Source organism: Mus musculus, chromosome 17 (genome assembly GCF_000001635.26).
Source record: "Mus musculus strain C57BL/6J chromosome 17, GRCm38.p6 C57BL/6J".
NCBI classification, from domain to species: domain Eukaryota; kingdom Metazoa; phylum Chordata; class Mammalia; order Rodentia; family Muridae; genus Mus; species Mus musculus.
Window position 1 is genome coordinate 74,999,203 of NC_000083.6, and position 19,901 is coordinate 75,019,103.

General features: G+C 47.6%; 1 protein-coding gene across 7 annotated transcripts in view; it reads left to right on the forward strand.

The window, feature by feature from the left end:
- The first annotated feature begins 6,277 nt into the window (after window positions 1-6,277).
- Ltbp1 (latent transforming growth factor beta binding protein 1) overlaps window positions 6,278-19,901 on the forward strand; it is a 387,033-nt gene continuing 373,409 nt past the window's right edge. For 6 of the 7 annotated variants that reach the window (XM_006524348.4, XM_030249831.1, XM_006524350.4 and 3 more), the window contains exons 1-2: window positions 6,278-7,159; window positions 8,129-8,199. In XM_006524348.4, coding sequence (XP_006524411.1) covers window positions 6,684-7,159; window positions 8,129-8,199 — 547 coding nt within the window. In that variant the 5' untranslated portion in view covers window positions 6,278-6,683. The remainder of the gene's footprint in view (window positions 7,160-8,128; window positions 8,200-19,901) is intronic. The other variant, NM_019919.4, reaches the window with a different exon arrangement.

Consider the following 19,901-nt stretch of genomic DNA (forward strand, 5'->3'; position numbering starts at 1 on the left):
GGGGAGGAGATGGGGCCATAGGGATGGGAGAGTGGGGGTGGGGAGAGTAATAACAAGGCTTAGTAGACATGTCTGAAAATTTCAAAAAACAAATTTAATTAGAAACACTTGTTTTAAAAGCTAGAAGTTCTGAACGCAAGTACTTGAAATCTCAGTGAAAGCTGAGTTAACAGATTACATTTAGAACTTTCCACGGTGTGCCAACTGCCTTTTGTTATATGTAAGGCAACTTAGACAGGGCTGGATTAATCAAATCAGAGAAGAAAACTGGTATATTCTAAACTTCACATGTTTCCTTTTTATTGATTTGTCTTCTCTAAACTGGAGTAAAGGCAGGCTCATGATCCACCCCCCCAGCCCCCCCAGGATCTTCCTCTCCTCATAGAGCTTGTTGCCCATTCTTTTTTTTTCTTTTTCTTTCTTTTTTTTTTTTTTTCTTTTTTGGTTTTTCGAGACAGGGTTTCTCTGTATAGCCCTGGCTGTCCTTCTAGTCTCTCCCCCTCCCCCTCCCCCTCTCCCTCTCCCCCTCCCCTACCCCTCCCATCTCTTTCTAAAGCTAGACACATGCACCTTTACTTGTTTGCCTGTCATATTAGCCATATACTCTTTGTATAGAAGTTTCAGTATTGTCAAGGCCAGATGCTCATGGCCAACACAACCATGCACCTTTACTTGTTTGCCTGCCATATTAGCCATATGCTCTTTGTATAGAAGTTTCAGGATTGTCAAGGCCAGATGCTCATGGCCAACACAAAGGTACTTACTGGTTCAGGGGAAGCACTGATTTTCAGATCAGTATTGTATTTATTTAAGTTCTGAACTTAACATGGAAGTTGGTTTTGAATTTTTTTAAAGGCTCAACAAAGGCAATTTTCAGACCTTGCCAGATAGTCAGAGAATGTTCATTGAAGAACAACTAAAGATACTTTAAGGGGAGGGAAATGCTGGGGACCCCATAGCTTTTCTTGCTGCCCACAGTGGAGGGACCTTAGGTTTCTGTGAGGGCGATTTGTCTTTATCTTGCTCACACAGCTCATCAGACAGATTCTAACATCTTCTGTTATTGGCTGTTCCTCACTGAGACAGAGTCAGGGCTGGGGGAGGAAGTTACACACTTTAAACCTATCTTACCTCTCCTTTTTATTATTTTCTGAGGCTGCCTCTCAGTGCTGCTCAGGCTGGTATTGAACTCCGAATTCTCCTGCCTCACCCCACCCCTTCTTCCCAGTTCTTGAATTACATGTGTGTGTCTCAAGGCATGGCTTCACTACTGATTTCTCAAGGACTAGTTGATCTGAGAGAGGGACCTATGAGATTGAACTAGGGACCTATTTGAAGTCTGTCTGTAGTTGAAGAGCCCCCTCTCTGCCTTGTTTCCTCAGCTATGCAGGATGTGGGATTCATTGTCTCTTCTACTTCGTATGAGGTGCAAGGCCACACTGTAAGAGTGTGGGTTTAATTCCAGCCCAAACCAGAGTGAGTTGATGTTCAGGTCAGAACTGGCTGGTGTTCAGAAAAGGCTGCCAGAATCAGAGCTAGCAGCCTGAAAAGTCATGCCCATGGGGTGGTTGGTGGTCCCTCCCTCCCTCCCTCCCTCCCTCCCTCCCTCCCTCCCTCCCTCCCTCCCTCCCTCCCTCCCTCCCTTCCCTCCTTCCTTCCCTCCTTCTTTCCCTCCTTCTTTCCTTCCTTCCTTCTTTCCTCTTTTCTTTTGTTATTTTCCTAAGTGCTCACAGGCATGCCTCTCCACTCTCAGGTTAGGTTCTCCTTCTGTCCTAACCATGTTTCTTCTCTCCCTTCCTCTCCACACGTCTGTCTGTCCCATCTTCACACACTGATCCTTTCTTTCTCCTCCCATGGTTTGGTTGTGTTCTTCGCTCACCACAGCTCCCTTTGTTCGTCCTTGTACTACGAATCTTTCCCTGACAAAGCCATTTCTCTTTCTCTCCTGTATGAGTCAGCTCTAGTTTGCTGTGAGAAGGAAATACCATGTGTGGGTCATAAGCTTTAGAAGTGAAAAGCCTTGTTTCGTTTATGGGTTTGGAAGTCCCAGGCCCTGGTTTCTCTTGCTCTCTGCTGAGATAGCGCGTCATGGCAGGGGCCTGGGGCAGAATGGTTTTCTCACCTTGTGACTCGAGAAGTCAAAAGAGCAACAGGAAGAGATCATGGTCCCACAATCCCTCTTGAAGGCTGGAGGACTTCCCACAAACCTGCTTTTGCTAAAGGTTCCATCACCTCCCACTAATACTACTCTGGGGACCACGGCTTTAAGACACTGATGAAAACCTTAGCATCTTGCTCTCCCCTCCACCTTCCTCTCGTTGTCTCTCTCTCCCTCGTCACACTATGTTCAGACTTATGACTTTTTAACGGCTCTCCCCTCTCAGCTCCCATATTCTCTTTCTAAAAATTTCTTGATGAGACTAGAGATGACAGGGTCGGGGTGGGCTGGGGGTGGGGCTCTATGAACTCCCTGGCTGAAGAAAATACGTGTGGAGGCATTTTGATTGCAGGCAGCCACTAAATTTGACTTGTAGCCTATCCTAAATGTAGAGAAAGATTTTCAATTACAAAACTCATAAAGTGTGGAGATGAGGGAACCTGGCTGCACTCTGAGTTTGACTAATGGTCTCAAAGTGCTCTGAAATGTTTGGCATTTGCCAGCCTTTCTTTCTTCCCTAATCTTCAAGCCCATGGGTTTTAATGGGAAACATAATCCTCTTTTCTGATTCATTTACACTTAGCTCATCTGAGTATTGTTTTCTAAAAACCATCTGAAGTCCAAGAAGTTTTATGAGATCTTTAAAGACTTGGTTTTTGAACGAGGAAGTTGTGTCCTGCCAGTATAAATGGACCTTGAACCCTAGGGGGGGTTTGGGTTCAGGGTCTGTGGCATTAAGTTTGGTTGAGACTTGGCAACGGCTGATCTCAATGCCTGACAGGATCTGGGCCTTCAGGGTGAATAGTGAGTTCGAGATGAGCAGCCATCTCATGTGAAGCTGCATGGGGAACAGAGCACAACTCTCAGAGACGATCTTGCCAGTTATATAAGAAACAAGAAACTTGTGTGGAAAACTGTGACTTTGCGGCATCTGCCAGCAGCCCCTTGAGTGGGACTCTTTGCTTATGCATATATTTACATAATCATGGACATGTAGACACACATGTGTTCTAGCATGTGTAGGGATGGGGTGAACATTCATTTTTGGAGGTTATAATTTGGTTGAAGAAGCATCAGAAGTGGTCCCTCCTGTATTGCTGTCAAGAGAAAGAAATATTGCCTTGTGCATTTTCTTTTCTTTTCTTTCTTTTTCTTTTCTTTTCTTTCTTGATCTCTTTCTTTCTTGATCTCTTTCCTTCTCTCTCTCTCTCTCTCTCTCTCTCTCTCTCTCTCTCTCTCTCTCTCTCTTTCTCTCTCTCTCTCCCTTCCTTCCTTCCTTCCTTTCACAGGGTTTCTCTGTGTAGTCCTGGCTGTCCTGGAACTCACGCTGTAGACCAGGCTGGCCTTGAACTCAGAGATCTGCCTGCCTCTGCCTCCCAAGTGCTGGGATGAAAGGCGTGCATGACCACTGCCCAGCTGCCTTGTACATTTTCAGTGGTAGAAAACATTTGTAATTTTTATGGTGTGTGCACGGTATATGTAAGTGGTATGTATGTATGTATGTATGTGTGTATGTATGTATGTATGTGTGTTGTGTGTTCATGCTTGCCTTTATGTTTGTGTGAAGGCCAGAGGAGGACACTGAATGCCCTGTGTGATCATTTCTGCCTAGTCCCTTGAGGCAGGGTCTTTCATTGCACCAGGAGCTAGGCTGATAAGAGCAAGTCCCTGTATTCTTCTGTTTTCCTTCCCCTACAGTGCTAGAGTTATGAGCTTCTGTGACCATGTGGTCTGCTACTATGTGGGTGATGGGGATTTGAACTTAGATCTTTATGGTTGCACACCAGGTGCTCTTACTTTCTGAGCTGTTTCACAGAAAACACTTCTCTATAGAGCCATAGATCAGAGTAAAAACCAGTCTTACTGCAAACTCAGCGATTACAAGCAGAACCTCAGATTCTCTAGAAACTGAGATCCAGGCAGGTGGAATGACTCGCTCAAAGTAAAGTAGCAAGGCTAGGCCCCCAGGGTCTGCTTCCAGCTGTGCTCTCTGTAGACAGCTGCTTCTGTCCTGGAAGCAGTGTTGATATATGCCATTCCCCCATCCTGGACCTGGGAGACACTTGTCAGGAAGACTCACCCAGCACTGAAGACTAGTAAAGACTTCTTGTTGATGCTGCTGCCTGGGTCATTTCCCTTGTCTATTCTCCTCTGCCCTTCCCATCCCATGGCCTCTCTTATCAAAGTGCACTCAGCCTCGCCTCCTGCTTCCTTCCACTGCTCCCTGTCCACTGCAACAACTGCTTAGAAAAATCCCTATATGACACCTAGAATCTTCATCGGGGCAGGTTTGACTTGCAGCTAGGAAACATTCTCTGTTACGAATTGTCCACAAGATGACAAAGAATTATGGGCTAAACTAGGTTCTAGGACCATGGAAATCAAGCAGTGCCTTGTGAGATTTCTGTTATTTTTCTCTAAGCATTACTTAATTCAGCTGCTTAGCTTCTTTAATGCTTTATTTAGATCTTGTTTCCTCAACCAGATAGGTTTCCTTTACACAAAGGCTTTGTGCCCCAGGATACTTTGTAGCTCTAGATAGATACAAAGATGCTGTGTATCTGCTGGTCTTTTGCACAGCGGGCATTTGGTAGGCATTTGTTCCCTTGTACTTTTGCATCTAGAACTCAAAGTTGCAGACTTGGGACAGTGTCTTGACCCTTCTTTTCATCTGGTTCACTTTAACCCAGCTCTAAGGTTGGACTGGAGTTATCCTGTTCAGGGCTGGGAGGGGCTTTTCACCCAGTTTGTGTGTGTGTGTGTGTGTGTGTGTTGAGAAAGCAGAGCTTCTGAGAGGAAAGGTGAAGTGTCCGTGGCCTGTAGCCATTAGTGATCATTTTATCTGGAGCCCTGGTCTCCTCCCCGCGACCAGAGCTATTTCTTTGATGGTAGTGACTCTCTCAGACAGTGCTCCTTCTGGAAGCCTGTGTTCAGGCTGCTGGCCTCCAGGCCCACTTCCCTCAGAGCAAACGCTCACCAGTATTTCTGTAATGTGCAGAGAAAAGTAGGTGACTAGATTAGTCCTCAGCTTGGAATGATTTTTCCCACTATCAGTATTTCTGAAATTATTCTCACTTGCTATCAGTTGTCCTAAGCGGATGCAGGGAAAACCCTCAAACAAAGAACAATCAAAATTACTAATATGTGAGAAAACCCAAGCCTGGGAAAAGACCCTTTTTAATTCACTTAAAAATATTTATTTATTTTATGTGTGTCACTGCTTTGTCTGAATATGTGTATGGGCGCCTGAATGTCAGAAGAGAGCATCAAACCTCCTGGAACTGGAATTTTGGATGGTTGGGAATCTAATCCAGGTCCCCTGAAAGAGCAGCCAGTGCACTTAACCACTGAATTATTGCTCCAGTCCCGGGCCTTTAAAAAATTGTTTTAAAAAATATACAGTTATTATCATGGACTTTTGATTGCAGTCATGTAAAAACAGCATTCATTCTGTTGACATTGTCTTAATTCAGATGTTAGCAGTAAAGACGTCATTTCCTGGTTTTCTTCAAACTCTGTTTTGCACGAGAGAGAGAGAGAGAGAGAGAGAGAGAGAGAGAGAGAGAGAGAGAGAGAGAGAAATTCCTAAATGCTCCATTCCACTCCACTGCAAGGACCACCGGCAGGGCAGCCTCTGCGATTTTCTTCATCTACACGGGCGCCCCCTGCTGCCCATCCCGCATTCTTGACCCTCCAATGTCAGGAGCAGGGTACCACAAAGTCTTCCGGAGGTTGCAGTCCTAAAGAAAACCTTCCTTCAGACTAATAGAGCTAATCACTTTCCAATGGACAGCTCACGCTACCTCGGATAGCCTTTTCTGGGACCGGACCTAGTGTTTTAATCCAACTTCTGCAGACAGTATCCGAGCAAACTCGAGTAAAAGTGCCTGCGCTTCCAAACTGTATTACTCGAATCCTTTCCGGCTGCTAGAAGGAAAGGGCCGTTCCCTCACCTTGCTGAGCCCTTTGTCTTTTCCTGGCGCTGGGGAGCGGGAATCCCTGTCCACCCGACCCATAGCCCCAATATCTGGATGCGGAGGGTGGCGGCTCATTCTCCGGCTCATCTCGAGCTTTCCCCAATTAGGATTTGCTGCCTGACGTCACGTCTGCTGCAGATTGGCTGTTCAGATCTGACACAGGGCTCCACCGGGGAGAAGAAACTTTTAAAAGACTTTGCAGCCGGGGCTGCCTCTGAGCGTCCAGCGCTCACGGTCGTCCTTGCTCACCCTCGCGGGGTTGGCGCCCGTAGCACCCCAGCCGCACCCGGCGACACCTCGTCTGAGCCAGGGGACCCTCACCTTGAGCAGCTCGCGCCCCTCCCCTCCTCTCCACCCCAACTCCCGCCCCCTGCTCGCCTCCACTCCCGGCTGGGGTCCGCTGCCGCTCAGCCGCCCGCAAAGCTCCCTCCCCTGCGGCCACCCAGTTGGTCTCCACCCCGCGGCGCACGGGCTCTCCGCAGAGTCCTTGGGGATACCGAGGGAGCGCGCCGGGGCAGGACGAGCCGCGCGGCCGGAGACTGCCCGCGATGGCGGGAGCCTGGCTCAGGTGGGGTCTCCTGCTCTGGGCAGGGCTGCTAGCGTGGTCTGCGCACGGCCGGGTGCGGAGGATCACGTACGTGGTGCGCCCGGGCCCGGGACTGCCGGCCGGAGCCTTGCCTCTGGCTGGGCCCCCGCGGACCTTCAACGTCGCACTGGACGCCAGGTACAGCCGGAGCTCAACAGCCGCCTCCAGCCGCGCCTTGGCTGGGCCCCCAGCCGAGCGGACCCGGCGCACCAGCCAGCCCGGCGGCGCGGCCCTGCCGGGGCTCCGATCTCCGCTGCCACCCGAGCCCGCGCGTCCGGGGGGGCCCAGCCGGCAGCTCCACTCTAAGGCGGGTGCTCAGACCGCGGTCACTCGCTTCGCCAAACATGGCAGGCAAGTCGTGCGCTCCCAAGTGCAGCAGGACGCTCAGAGCGCCGGGGGCTCCAGACTGCAGGTTCAGCAGAAGCAGCAGCTGCAGGGGTAAGCCCACGCTCTGCCTGCCTCGCGCGCCGGGACCCGCCGAGGCCCGGGAACCGTCTCCTCCCCGCCGGAGGCGCTGCGGGAAGGGGTGGGCACGGGGGAAGCCCGCTCACTTTTTACTGGTGTTTAACTCTCAGTGCATTGTTACCCAGCTGCGGGGGAAACACAAAAGGCATTTATTTCTTCCCCGGGGCGTAACCTCCTGTGCGCAAACCCTTCTGCTCCTAGACTATGGGCGTAAACATGAAGTCACTACAGCTTAATCCCAAGGCATCAATTAAACTTCTTGCAACTCGGTTTTTTATTTTGGTTTACCTAATGAAAAAGGGATTGTGAGTGAAAGCTGGCTCTAAAGACCCAGCTCTCCTTGAGCATCCCAGAAATTGTATACTTGGGTTTCCTGGCACCTGTGGGTCCTAAATTGGTAAGGGGCTGGGGGTGAGACTCCACGTGAACAGCAGTAGGAATTAAAGTTTGTTATTCGGTGCTGGTAAGTATCCCCACTGAACGGCTTTAACCCCATTAATCACAAGTTAGGATGGGGGCGACTTAATTTGGACATACGCCCCCCCCCCCCCCCCGCAGGGATGGATTCTCGGGGTGATCTCACTCTTTTGGCAGCACGGGGGAGGGGGAGGGGCTGGGGGATACTACTCTCTGAAGCAAAGTGGGCCCAGAGAATATGAAGAATACATTTGACTCTGTTTTAATTTGGAGTTTAAGAGACAACTGTTTGTTTGGATTTTAAGACTCCATGCTTGTTTATGCACATCCCTTAGTTCCTCCATCCTTCCCAGGTGAATGGTCCCTGACCCTTCCACTTGAGCAACTTTGGGTGGAGCATCCTGGGCACACTTTGGAGCTCTCTCTCTAATCGAGAGGAATGTGTAAGCAAGAGATTGGCTTTTCAGGAACACTCTGAAAGCTTGAGTTCACTGCGCTGGACTCAGAGGTCTCGCTTTGTTTCAGGATCAACGTCTGTGGAGGGCAGTGCTGCCACGGGTGGAGTAAACCTCCTGGCTCCCAGAGGTGCACCAAACGTAAGTCACTGTACTCACAGCGGGCCTTGCACAGTGGACCAGGTGGGGCTGTGTGTGTGTGTGGGGGGGGGGTGGAGTGGGAGGAAGAGGGTCAGGTTGGGTTAGGGAGGTTCTACAGAGGCCTCTTGAAGAGGCAGGCACTGCCCCTGGGAAGGTGAAGTCTGAAATAGAGTACACCTGCAGCCTGTATAACCATCTAGGAAGGACTGGAGTATGTTTGTCCTTCAGGGTTATGGTATCCAGCATGCCCCTGCACTCAACCCCGATGCTTATGCCTGTCTCACTTGGGGGGGAAAAATCCCACTTGAGCATAGGCTGTGTGCCAAAACAAAATACGATTCATTTTATCGTGTTTGCACCAACGAATAAAAAGCATTCGTTGACATGATGGCAAAGGCGGAATGGGAAGTAGAGAATTCTTTCCTGGAATAAGACAGGAATAGTTGCACACTGGGGATCGAACTTAAGGCTACCTAGGTGCTGAGCAAGCTCTCCACCAATGAGCTATTCATACTCCTGGACCAGTACACACAGCCCTGTCCCCTCCTGGAATTACAGACCTAAGCTAACCAGGTCCGATATTAAAAGTATATAAAGCTTCCTGAGAAGAGCCTCAAGCACCCTCCATCCTTGAAGCCCAGTTATTTTTTTCCAGAATCCTCCTGCACTTGGGGTTTCCCTACTTCATATACATGCTTAACAGTATTTTTAAAAAATACTAATCACACATAAAGATATAAGAACACCGAAGTATTTAATTAGGTATTTTCTTCATTTTCTTCATTTACATTTCAAATGCTATCCCAAAAGTCCCCCAGACCCTCTCCCCCCACTGCCCTACCCACCCACTCCCACTTCTTGGCCCTGGAGTTCCCCTGTAATGGGGCATATAAAGTTTGCAAGACCAAGGGGCCTCTCTTCCCAATGATGGCCGACTAGGTCATCTTCTGATGCATATGCAGCTAGAGACACGAGCTCTGGGGGTACTGACTAGTTCATATTGTTGTTCCACCTATAGGGTTGCAGACCCCTTCAGCTCCTTGAGTACTTTCTCCAGCTCCTCCATTGGCGGCCTTGTGTTCCATCCAATACCTGACTGTGAGCATCCACTTCTGTGTTTGCCAGGCCCCAGCATAGCCTCATAAGAGACAGCTATATCAGGGTCCTTTCAGCAAAATCTTGCTGGCGTATGCAATGGTGTCAGCGTTTGGAGGCTGATTATGGGATGGATCCCCGGGTATGGCAGTCTCTAGATGGTCCATCCTTTTGTCTCAGCTCCAAACTTTGTCTCTGTAACTCCTTCCATGGGTGTTTTGTTCCCAATTTTTAGAAGGGGCATAGTGTCCACACTTTGGTCTGAAGAACATTTCTTATAAACATTGTAACATAAAGATAAATGCATGTTGAAGACCCCTCGACAAGTTAGCAGGGAATAGAAAAAATTTACCTCCACTCTAAAAAAGAGTAAGCATTAACGTATTTTATTAGTTTGCAAACTATTTTTTATGCATCTGTGCACGATGTACATGCCTCGTACATGGAGAGGCCAGAGGAGGGAGTCAGATCCCCAGAACTATAGATTAGAGAGGGATAGATGGTTGTGAGCCACCATGCTGGTGCTAGTATCTGAACCCAGGTCCTCTGCAAGAGCACCCAGTGCTCTTAATCACTGAATCATGTCCAGCTCCCAAAGTAAGTCTCTTTAAATGCTCTCTTTGCAGAGCTTGAGCTGTTGTTGTGTAAACTGGACTTGTCCAAAATTTCTGCTGCTCACTGACTTGTATTTTATAATAAAACTCAGCAATGTGCCTTGTTGTAGTTTGGGGTCTGTAGTTTTAGGTGGGGCCTAAAACCCATCTAAAAAGGCTGGGCGGCAAAGGCAAGTGGATCCCTCAGGCTCCCTGGCCAGTCAGCTAGGCCAGTGAGAGACCCTGTCCCCCAAAACAAGGTGGGGAGCTTCCGAGGAGTGACATTCAAGGTTGATCTGTGGCCTCTCCATGCACAGACATGCGAACGTACCAGCACACATGTCGACTCATGCAAACACTCATCCATTTACCCCACACATGTACAAAGCGACAGAGCCTGCTGGTGTGTGCTGTGAGGTTTTATAAAGATTCCTTATAATACCAATGTGTAAATAAAGACTTGATGCAATCATTCTGATGACCTTGTTTGATGGAAAATGCCTTTGGTTCCATGAGGTAAACAGAAGGATTTTAAGCGGACAAAAAGGAACCGTCTCTGTGTTTTAGGATTTGGGCAAGTATCAAGCAATGATGGCTGACTTAAAGACTTCCTGAGGGCCAAACTCTATTATTGTTTATAATTACTATTATTATTATTGACACAAGGTCTCTCTACATAGTTCTTGCTATCCTGGAACTCACTCCTTAGACCCGGCTGGCCTCAAGGATCTCATAGAGATCCCTATGACTCTGCTTCCTGAGTGCTGGGATTAAAGTTATGTGCTCTCACTGCCTGGCTCTAGTCTTCAATTACTACTTGACAGAACTGACTGGAATGTGGCAGCAGCGTTCTTCTGGGCTACGATCACTTCACCCAGTCACTGCATCTGCCTCAAAGCTGCTGGGACATGCTTGTCCTGTGGCATGGAGGGCAGCCCTCTGTCACAGCACAGAGCCAGTGGGGGTATTGCTGTGTGAAGGAAGGTGGGGTATTGCTGTGTGAAGGTGGGGTATTGCTGTGTGAAGGTTGGGTATTGCTGTGTGAAGGAAGGTGGGGTATTGCTGTGTGAAGGAAGGTGGGGTATTGCTGTGTGAAGGTGGGGTATTGCTGTGTGAAGGTTGGGTATTGCTGTGTGAAGGAAGGTGGGGTATTGCTGTGTGAAGGAAGGTGGGGTATTGCTGTGTGAAGGTGGGGTATTGCTGTGTGAAGGAAGGTGGGGTATTGCTGTGTGAAGGTGGGGTATTGCTGTGTGAAGGTTGGGTATTGCTGTGTGAAGGAAGGTGGGGTATTGCTGTGTGAAGGAAGGTGGGGTATTGCTGTGTGAAGGTGGGGTATTGCTGTGTGAAGGAAGGTGGGGTATTGCTGTGTGAAGGAAGGTGGGGTATTGCTGTGTGAAGGAAGGTGGGGTATTGCTGTGTGAAGGTGGGGTATTGCTGTGTGAAGGAAGGTGGGGTATTGCTGTGTGAAGGAAGGTGGGGTATTGCTGTGTGAAGGAAGGTGGGGTATTGCTGTGTGAAGGAAGGTGGGCCCACTCTTAAAACAAGGTGGGGAGCTTCCGAGGAGTGACATTCAAGGTTGAACTGTGGCTTCTCCGTGCACACACACGCACAGGTACCGGCACACATGTCGACTCATGCAAACACTCATCCATTTACCCCATACATGTACAAAGTGACAGAGCCTGCTGGTGTGTGCTATGAGGTTTTCTAAAGATTTCTCGGCAATTGTCAGAGTGCCTTTCCTGAAAAAAAGAGATAACCCCTCGAGATTCCCCTTTTCTGGGGGCTCAGAATTCCCAAGAATTCCAAGCCCCAGAAAGAGATTATCTGGATATGGAACATTTGTATCATAGCTTCCTGCTTCTCCAGGCCAGGACATGTGTCTGCCTGTGTGTAGCTAGTTTTGCCTCCTGCAGGTCCAGAAAAAGAGGTCACTGGCCACTTGTTGGTTGGGAGAATTAGGGATGCACAGTTGTGGTTGAAGCCGGAGGAAGTGGCTGTACCGTGCTCATCTCATGATACTTGTGACATCTGGTTCCAGCCCTGAGGAGGAAGCTGTAGATAACCCTGGGATGCACACAGTTCAGCACCACTCGCCTTTCTGCTGCTTTCCCGCTCAGTGCTAGAAACTGACATCACAACTCCTTCCAGGAACGGTGGTGCTGCTGAGACAGAGCCTGGGCCGCTGAGTGCACCAGTGAAAGCATTAGTGTTTGTAAGCATGCATGAGATGAGTGCTTTTTAAAAAAGCTATTATTTTATGTGCTTATTTTTAAATTTTATGGTGTGTGTGTGTGTGTGTGTGTGTGTGTGAGAGAGAGAGAGAGAGAGAGAGAGAGAGAGAGAGAGAGAGAGGGAGAGAGAGAGAGAGAGTGTTCAGTGCCCGTGGAGTCCAGGAGAGGGTGTCAGATCCCCTTGGCTTACAAGGTGGATAGTTGTCAGTGGCCCAACGTGGTCAAACCCAGGTCACCCAGAAGAACATTAAGTGCTCTTAACTGATCATCTCTCCAGTCTTATTCCAGGTATGTCCTGAAAGATAAGGGACCCACTGTCCTTAGACATTACCGGAGTTAACCTTGGGACCATTCACTTGTATCTATGGATAAGCCTCAGGATGCGAGAAATGCCTTAGGCTTAGAAGACCTGTGTTCAAAGGCTGGACCCCTCACTAGCTGTGTGACCCCTCACTAGCTGTGTGGCTTTGAGGAAGTCTCCTGGTCTCTGATTGTGCATTTTCTTCTACAGAAGTGACTAAACTAAAACCAGGCTCCCCATGTTAAGTTGTTGAAGGTGGCAAGGTGACAAAGAGTGGATGTGAAAGGCTGAAACCAGAGACTCTCTTAGCGTTTACTATTGGATCAAGTCAAGTAAACACATTTATATATTTATTACATGGCTTCTTCCCTACACCTGCCCCGCTCCCCCAGCCCCATGAATGCATTCCTACTGGCTTTTTTTTTTTTCAAAGTCATGTGGATGATTTTTTTTTTCCGGTTCCTACTAGAATGTGTATCCACTACCTGAAATGTTTTTGGCCAAACAGGTGTTTGGGACTTTGATATTATTTGAATATGTGTTTATATATAATGAAATGTGTTAAAGATGGGACCCAAGTTCAAACATTTGTAAATATGCTTTATATTTAACCTGAGGAAATTTTACCCAATATTTTTAGTGTGCTTGCATTTTACCAAACCGTTCCCATGAAGCCAGGTATGGAATTTTCCACTTGTGGTATCCTTTTGGTACTCAGAGCGTTTCAGTTTGGTATCCTGGACGTTTTTGGGTTGGAGGTGCTCAATCTGCGTTCCGTTAAAGTCCCTGGGTTGTTTTATACCTTTGAAGTGTTTATTTTGAAAAGACTTTAAAGGAGACTGAATATGGGGCTGGGGAGAGAATTCAGTCTATAAGATGCTTGCTGTGCAAGCATGAACAACTAGGTTCAGATCTCAGCACTTGTGGAAAAGCTGGCTGTGGCACGAGGAGCCTGTTCCCAGCTCTGGGGAGGTGGATACAGACAGATAATTGGAGTTCGCAGGTGAACCTTTTTAAACAAATTGGTCAGTTCCAGGTTCAGGAAAGACACTATCCCAAACAAACAAACAAACAAACAAACAAACAAATCAGTAGAAATCAACTGAGGAAACCATCCATTACCTACCTCTAGCTTCTACATATACTCACACACGTGTGCAAACCCACACTCACCTGAGCACACACATTCACATGAGGTTGCACACACACACACACACACACACACACACACACACACACACACACCACTAACTACATGTGTCTACTTCTTGTGTGCTAAAGCTTGCTGCTTGGGGGATGCTATTTTATTTGTAAGGGCGTAGGAATTGATGGAGCGCACCCTTCCTTACCAATTTTCTTATTTATTTATCTGTTTGTTTGTTTGTTTGTTTGTTTTACCAGTTTCCATCAGTGTAACTACGTCAGGAAATAGCAACGATATTCAGATGACTTACAAGTTGATGTGTGTTTCCCTTTATCTCTTACCCTTGATATGCCAGCATTGAACAACTAACTGTACTTGAATGTGAGCTGTTATACCAGAATACAAAGCAAGACAAGAGTGTACAGGTAGATTGCAGTGTATAACCCCTGGTATTGAGTAGATATCATGGTTTAAGGGTCATTTAAAGGGTTTGCATAGGTAACAACAACTATGAACCAAAGGAATCTATGCCTAAGAGATGGGATGTGCTTGTGGTCTTTACTGTTTGATTAATTCAGTGAAGAAAAGAATGCATTCCTTTGGGCCAGCTTGAATTACTCTGAGTTGATTGGAACTTAATTTAAATGTACCATGGGCAAATGCTCCTGAAGGCGGAAGATTTAGTGAACCTTAAATTGCAAACCAGAGATGAGAAACAGGAAGGCAGCAGACCTACACAGGGCAAAGAATACCCCCGTGCAGGCTCCACGGTGGTCCGGGGGCTCCAGCCACCCAATATCTGTGTGGAGAGGCCAAAGTGCACATTAATGCTGCTTTTCCTGTCCCCCCTCTCCCTCCCCCCCTCTCTCTGGTGTGTAAGTATCTCTGGGAGTTGTAATCATAGCATGGGATACATCCTTCTGCCTTTTAATATTGAGAACTGTTGGTAGTGATCAAGAGATGGCATCCCTTGTTCTCTTTCCAGTGACAGTATTTATAGAAGGATTTTGTGGCTTAGGCCGGTCCTCAGAGTGGAAACATTAAATTCCGATGCACAATGGTTTCACCGTCTCAGTTTTGCATTTTTTCTCATTGTCTAAAGTATCCCCATCATTGTTTCTTCCACTCCTTTTCGTCCCCCACCCCATAGTGTTGCTCAGAGACAGACTTGGCCAGTGGATTCAGATCTAATGAGGAGACTGAATGGGGGAACAGAAGACGCAAAAGAGTAAAGACTGGGAGAGTGAACCAGGGCTGGCGGAGGGAAGAGGAACGGCTGGCAGACAGGACTCCGAGTGGGTGCCTGGCACGTTGCAGGCTCTTTGTAAACGCGTGCATGGTTCTTTTATTTATTTAAGGGATATCTGTTTAGTTTTTACCATGTGCCAGGTTCTATGAATAGGCGGGAGATGCCGCCAGCTGTAGGGAGTGCAGGGTCTGGTTTTACTCACAGAGCTCATGGCACATCAAATGACTTGTTCTCTCCTTAGGAAGGAACAGAAAATCGATATTCCATTGCTTTTCCATTGGCGTTCAGCCTATACTGCTTTCAGGGGTTTCAGGGCGAGGGGGTTGGGGGTCCAAACCAACCCAATGCAAGCAAGCAAGCAAGCAAGCAAGCAAGCAAGCAAGCAAGCAAGCAAACAAACAAACCAACCCTAGAAATGCTCACTAAGTTCCATGTAGAGGACACCTGGATATTTGTACCCTGTGTGCCAGAGAGACTGTAGTAGGTGGGATCACTCAGGAGGGTGAGTGAGAGGACACCCTCAGGCTGTCTCCTGTCCCCTTTGGCTCAGTTCACTAGCTGGGCTTGAGAAAGAGGCCCACAATGGTCACACATTTTTCATAGGTCTGCTACGGCCATCGACGGCTGTTTGGCCAATCCATCTGCTGCAAAGTTTACCATAGCAGCTGCTGGGAGGGCTGCTCTGTCCGTGTCCTCAGCCCTGACCCCAGTCCCAGTTGCTGGGGTGGGAGGCTCGACTGGAAAAATTTGTCACGTGGCACCGACACCGAAGGGGAGGGAGAGGGACCCCGGGGGTCGAGTTCACACTGGGTCAAATAAGTGTTCTCAACACTAGTTAAAACAAACATTTAGGGACCATAAATTCCGTGTCTGCAGTAGTGCTTAAGAGTTCATGGTGAAACACTCCTCCATCCCTGGCCGGTTAGCACAAAGCATCCACTGCCGGTCTTCTCTACGCTGCTGACGTTTCCTGACTTGGCAACAAGACCTTTACCAGCCACAGGGCTTCACTATTTCTGACTGTCATTCATGGCAGACTCTTCCAGACACACTCAAACTCTTTCCGGTAGGTAGATAACACTTTCCTAAAATGCACATGTTTCTTCCAAGAGGTAGCAAGGAAGGCGCCAGGACGACGTGGAGCTTGACGGCTACGTCACCGGTCTTAACCCTTGACCCTGTCAGATCCTACAAGGAGCAAGCGTGGTGAAAGTTACTTTGCCTGGGACCTCAGACATTACAGCGCATTTCCTCTTATTGAGTCTTCATGCCCAGTGGGGTTTATTGAGGTAGGCATGGTCTGTTAGCAGTGGCCATCAGCACTTTACTACCTGAATTGAATTCCTGGTTTTCCAAGCTATGTTAGTTTGCGCCGCTAAAACAAAACCACACGCCCCAAACAGGATGTCACAGAGCATCAGGAACTTATAGTCTCATGGTTTTGGATACTGCACAGTAGGGATTGATGGGGCTGGTTCCCTCCTAGGCCTCTCTCTGCATATCACCGTTTGTTTTTGTGTGTCTACATATGGCCTCATTCTTGTTTGTATCTTTCGTCCCACTACATATAAGAATCCCAATCCAATTCATACCAACTCTCACCCATTTTACCCTTGCCTTTCCCAGCAAAGAGCCTTCCTCCAAATCAACTCAGATCATGAGATCCTGGGAGTTAGGGTTTTGACTTATCTTGTTTTGGGTGGGAGTGGGGGTCATTAGCAAGCTCACTAGTGCTGTGGACGTGGGCCTGAGACGTGGGCTACACAGAGGTGTGTCCCCTGAGCATTCGGAGGCTTCCTTCCTTTCAGTGTCTGAAGACTTCATTGCTCTCCTGCCAAGAAGCCCTTGACTGTGGATTTAGCTTGGCTTCTTTCCCCATGGCTCCTAGGCATGTTGTGAGAGACGAGGAGATCGCTGTAGGTGATTTGTTTATGCTTCTGTCCGTTTCTCTCTGGCCTGCTTTACAGAGGTCTGGGTGAGTGATTCTCAAACACGAGTATCTGGAAAATTCATCGCAGGGGTTATTCTTATTGAGTCGACGATGTGGGGGGCACGTATTATGGAGATGCTGATCTAGAAAGGTCTAACCCTGGAGACTGGTTTGACCCTGGGTGTGGGTGGTGAAAGGCCAGAGCCACACTTAGGCCGGAGCCCTCTAGACTTGGGTTAGCTCAGTTTCGAGCATAGCTGTATTTAAAATATTTTGAAATTTGGAAAAATTTTAATATGTCTAGATGATTAAAAGCTTTGAAAAAAACTTTAAATTTCTCTCTCTCGCTCTCTCCCCATCTCTCTGTGTGTATCTCTCTCTCTCTCTCTCTCTCTCTCTCTCTCTCTCTCTCTCTCTGTGTGTGTGTGACTGTGTGTGCCAAAGTGCAGGTATGGAGGTCAGAGGCCAGCTTGGTTCTCTCTCCACCATATGGGTTCTAGGGGTTGAACGCAGACTGCCAGCCTGTTTAGAGCATGTCTTTACTGGCCAAGCTGTCCCACTAGCCCCGAGGATTATTTCTTATAATTTTAAGTTTTAAGCACTTTAACTCTTATGAGTGTGTGTATGCATATGTGTTTTCTATTAAAGATCCCATTTATAAAATATTTATTTGTTTGCTTATTAACTATTTTATGCGTATTCGTACATGTCTTCATGAATTTATGTGAAGTACTTGCACTCAGGAATCTGTGAAGGCCAGAAGAGGGCATCAGATACCTTAGAACTGGGGCAAGAGTGTGTTGTCTAATGGTATGAGGCTGCTGCTGAGACCTGGACCTGGGTCTTTGGCAACAGTAGTAGGCAGGCACTCTTAACTGCCGAGCCTTCTCTCCAGGCCCCAAACATTCTATTTTTAATTATGAAACAAGTGTAACACAGAAAGTCAGGAAGAAATCTATCTCATGGCTGTCCATTAGTGCTATGCTTTTAAAAAGCTCCCCACATGGCAATTAAGCATGCTGATTTACAGTAGAGGGAGAGACTATGGTCTTAATTTTGCTTAAATGCATATTTTACTAATAATGGCTTTTGGCATTTTAGTGTAGAGAGAACAATATGTAATCTGTTGGTGTCATACCACCTGGGAACCTGTGGAACAGGACACAGGAGATATCATCTGATGTAGATATTTTCCTTTGCCTGGTCATTGCCAGGCTGCTGAATATGGACGAAGCACTCCAGGTACCTACAGTTTCATACACCAGGAATGTGTACAGATCATGAGGCCATAAAACAGCAGTGCTACTAAGAGCCCCCTTCCCCCCTCCAATCTCTCTGTGCTGGCCGTGCTCTTTCTCTTCTGCTCAGTGCTTGCTCTCAGTTGCTTTGCCTGAATTAGAGGCTGTGCGGCTCCGTTCTGTCTTCGGAGTTAGAATACAGGGCTCAGACCTTGACCTTCATGCTTCCTTACTGTGTGACCTCTGAGAACCTGAGCAAGGCCAGGTTAACTCTATGCAGCCAAGTAGGTTGAATAGTCTGCCATCCCGAGGCCTCTGGAGGGCCGAGGGAGATGCTGCTTGGAGAGCGCCAGGAGAATGCTTAACCCACATTTATAATCAGTGGCTCTCAGTTGCTCTGGTTTGCTCAGTGCTGCCCCCTCCTGGTATCTCCTGGAGCCCGCACGCACACTACTTAACATCTTTTGGAGGACAATCTCAGTTCGCCCTGTGTTGTTTCCAAGGGCTGTGACTTTCCTTTGCTTGGCTCTTCACAGGGTAGGGCATCTCTGCTGCTTGATCAGCATCGAGCTCCTCCAGGACAGCAGGCTTTTCTTTGTTATTTGTGTGTGTGTGTGTGTGTGTGTGTGTGTGTGTGTGTGTGTGTGTAGCCAGGCCCCTGGGGTTGCCATAGCACTAGTGCTAATTGAGTTGCACAGAATTACTTTGACTGGCAAGTGTAACTTAGCTGGTTAGAACTAAAGTCCTCAGAACACCCTGTGGGGTTCGGGTTTTCTTCTCTGTTTTCTTATTATCACCTTTGACAATCATCTCCATTTGCTTTGCGTTTTCTCTCTGTGCTTATTCTGGCTTGCTAGACAATATTGCAGATGCCGGCTATTCAGGGGCACACACCTTATTCAGTTTCCCCCCTCCCTCCCTCTGCAAGACTGCCCTGGGCACAGCCCAGCCTTTAAGAGGACTTTTCCTTTCTCCCTGCCAATTTTAGAATCTTTCTGCTCAACATCATCTGATAGAGATTTGGGACTAAGTAAAATGAATGCTGTGTGATTTTCCCCTGTAATTTTAGATTCCCGAGTACTGCTCTTGGCCAACTCTCCTATTCCCTGTGGCCTTTTTTCTCACTGTGCTGCATTTGAGTAATATCGTTGGCATGGATGTCAGTAAACAGTTTGCGAAATGTTGTGTTTTGTAAATTAGAAGATGGATGGGTTGGTTCTTAAGTATATGCTCTTGATTCTGCTGGGCCAGATAAAAGATGAATTTGGCCAGTGCATAGGGTGAGGGAGAGCAGGAAGATGTTGTCATCAGAAGTAGGTGAGGTCAGCTGTCCTGCGGCCATGCGATTGATTCCTTGGTATTCACAAGTGAGAAGCAAGAGACCGCAGAGGAAAACCTTCAGAGGATTTTGGAGACGACTCAAGTGGGGGATCCTTGCACAAGAGACAGGAGGTAGAGGCACTAGAGGAAAGTCTAAACTTTCCAGCAAAACAGAGGAGTAGGGAAAATGGAGCATTTGTAGACATGGAACATTGTGCTATTATTCAGCAGTTCTAAGACAGTTGCCAATTCTTCATGACTCTCCATGTAGTGTTTTAATAAGAAGGGTATCTGCATCCTTTGTCTGTGTGCCATATGTGTGCCATTTATACACCATAGCCAATGAATGGTTAAAGTCAGCATCTTCTAAACCATGGTTTTTAAAACCTTTGAAATTGGCTGCAGTACATGTCTTCACCTAGACCAGTCATTGACTCTGGGGATGCAGCAGTGGGCATACTTTAGCCTCTGCAGACCAAGTGAATCCTTAGACATTTCCCTAACCTGCCAGAGGGGACAGAACCATCCCTTCCCGAACCTCATCCAAGTCCCTGCTATGAGCGTCAACCACAGAGTCCCTTCTCTCTTGACACATTTG